A 2,367-nucleotide genomic window follows, 5' to 3' on the forward strand; every position below is an offset into this window, starting at 1 on the left:
TTTTTGCACATTTGCATCCATGAATTCACTTTTCAAAATGCATTTTCAACAACCGTAACTTGTGTATACTTGTTGTTTGTTGTGTATGCTGGTTGGTTGAATTTCCATGTTGATGAAAAAATAATACAATTAATAATTTCGAGTACAATTGTTATTGACAAAGTGATTACGGTTTCCCACGGCCTAAATGTCAATGCAAGAACAATCTACTGACGACATCCATCCGACGAATTTTAACATGGACATATGACTTGCTGTATTTCAAGCATTGCACGGTTAAAAAGACCACATAGTTGTATAAACTGTTACCATTGCATTCAATTTTTGACATATCAAGAATCATTATCAAAAAAAAACAATTTATGGCAGATTTCAACCGCATTTCGAGAGCATTTATCACAAAATTGGTAAAATAAAAATTCAAACATCATCCCCCAAAAAAATGATATTAGCAATAATGAAAATTAGCATATTCAATTCTGTGAAAAAAGGTTAACTTTGTAATAATTGTTTTTCAATTTTCATACGTAATTCTTCATCTACCTGAGCAAACAGATCCAACACGGACGTCATAATCGGTGACGAGATTGGTCTTATGTATTGGGCAATACGCGTCGCCACTTGATCGCGTTCGTTTTCGTCGAATATCTAAATTGAATTTGAATTTTTCCATTCAAATTTCAAAAATTCAATTCACACACGTGACACACGAAATTCAATTCAACAACAACACACCGTTCTCCACAGTATGCCCGGCTGCCAAAAAGGATCCATCGTCTGACATTCATCCGCTGTGAGCAATTTTTTTGAACAAGCGTCGTCGGTCAGAATTCGTCCATTATCGTCAGTGTCGGTCAATTCAAGTTCCTCCTACAGAACAGCGACCAAGTTGCATGCACATGCATGGAAAAAGTATACGCAGTATATTTTTATATGTCGTACCGTCGTCGAAGCAGCTTTGCAAACTGGCATGCATCCAATCGTACTGTTGCTACCGGTGAATTCAGTGGAATGATGGACAACTTTGTTCAAGACAACTTTCCCAACAGGAACAAGCGGACTGAGCTTATGTGGCCACACCTAGGAACGATAGGAGAACAATTTTCATCGAATTAATCAAATTGAAACCAAGAAAAAAAAATCAAAATTCATCTCATCACTTTGGTCGAATCGAAAGCGTCAAATGGTAGATAAGCTACTTCGGCTGCAGTGAATATTTGAATATCCACTCGCCAGGTCAGAAAGTTGCCTTTGGCAATTTCGTCTACAGCCTGCTGCGAGAGATCGTCTACCGACTGACAACTAACATCATTTGTGATCAATTGCGATTTTAGGGGATTTTCATTTGGAACTGCCTCAAAAAACATATATATATATATATATATAATTAATTTTTAAGAAAATTAATCAACGCCTCATTGGTATACTGTAAAATGAAAACGACAAAATGTGGTCCGATTTTCTTTTTCATTTGTCATTCGAAACGACTGCGTACTGTAAGCATTCATGCTGTACAGGCTGTGTGGTATAGCCCGAGAACTGACAGAGAACATGAACGCGTGCATTGCTTCACTGTGAGACAACAAATATTGGCAACACAATTCTGCATCCTGAATATGTAAATTAAATTTCAATTAATTTCACTTCATTCATCAATGGAAAAAAGAATGAACAAAGAAAAACGAAGTTGTATTCATTTCATCCGCTCTGTGTAGATTTTATCATTAAAAGTTTCACATCAGAGATGAGCAAACAGAAAATGCACAAAATGCACCTTTCCTTTGTACAAATAGACAGTTTGCTATTCAATTTGTAAAGGTAAAGCATATATTCAGCTGAACAATCAATGCAACTTACATCTGCAGCAAATAGATTGGTAATATGATGAAAAAAATCATGTTGCATTCAGATATGCTTAATTTTATCAGTCAGAAAGTTATCGTATAAGAAGAAACAATGCTGTTTACAATTGAATCAGAAACAAAAACATTGAATGTTTACAGTTAGCAAGTAATGGATTGTTCAAATAAATAATACATGTAGTTATCATTGAAGTCTTCTAATGAGAACAAAATATTCTATTCTATATTAGATATGAAGAAGAAGTTGATTGAATTAATATAACATTATTCAATATAAGCAGCAGATAAATTTTTCATGTAAAAAAAAATTCACTTAAAATCTCATCTATTATACCACTAATTTCTTGTGCAAATATTGAAAAGTGTAAACAAAAACGTCACACTTGATTCTATAAATGTAAACAACAGTGTATGGCTGTTCAGCCAGTAATAAAACCAAACTTTGAAAATGTACCATTTTTATAAACTATAGCAGTACTATAAATTTTCCATAAATATGAATAAA

At 33.8% G+C, this 2,367-nt stretch overlaps 1 protein-coding gene across 1 annotated transcript; it reads right to left on the minus strand.

Annotated features, from left to right (window-relative positions):
* Positions 1–492: 492 nt before the first annotated feature.
* Positions 493–2,319, minus strand: Tsp_06937 (putative peroxisomal catalase 1). Its single transcript, XM_003380740.1, has 6 exons — positions 2,239–2,319; positions 1,428–1,610; positions 1,161–1,355; positions 943–1,080; positions 736–870; positions 493–648 (listed from the first exon to the last, which is right to left on the minus strand). Exons 1-6 carry the CDS (start codon positions 2,317–2,319, stop codon positions 493–495), a joined length of 888 nt encoding a protein of 295 aa, XP_003380788.1.
* Between the last annotated feature and the right edge of the window lie 48 nt (positions 2,320–2,367).

Source organism: Trichinella spiralis (genome assembly GCF_000181795.1).
Source record: "Trichinella spiralis strain ISS 195 chromosome Unknown Scfld2, whole genome shotgun sequence".
NCBI lineage: Eukaryota > Metazoa > Nematoda > Enoplea > Trichinellida > Trichinellidae > Trichinella > Trichinella spiralis.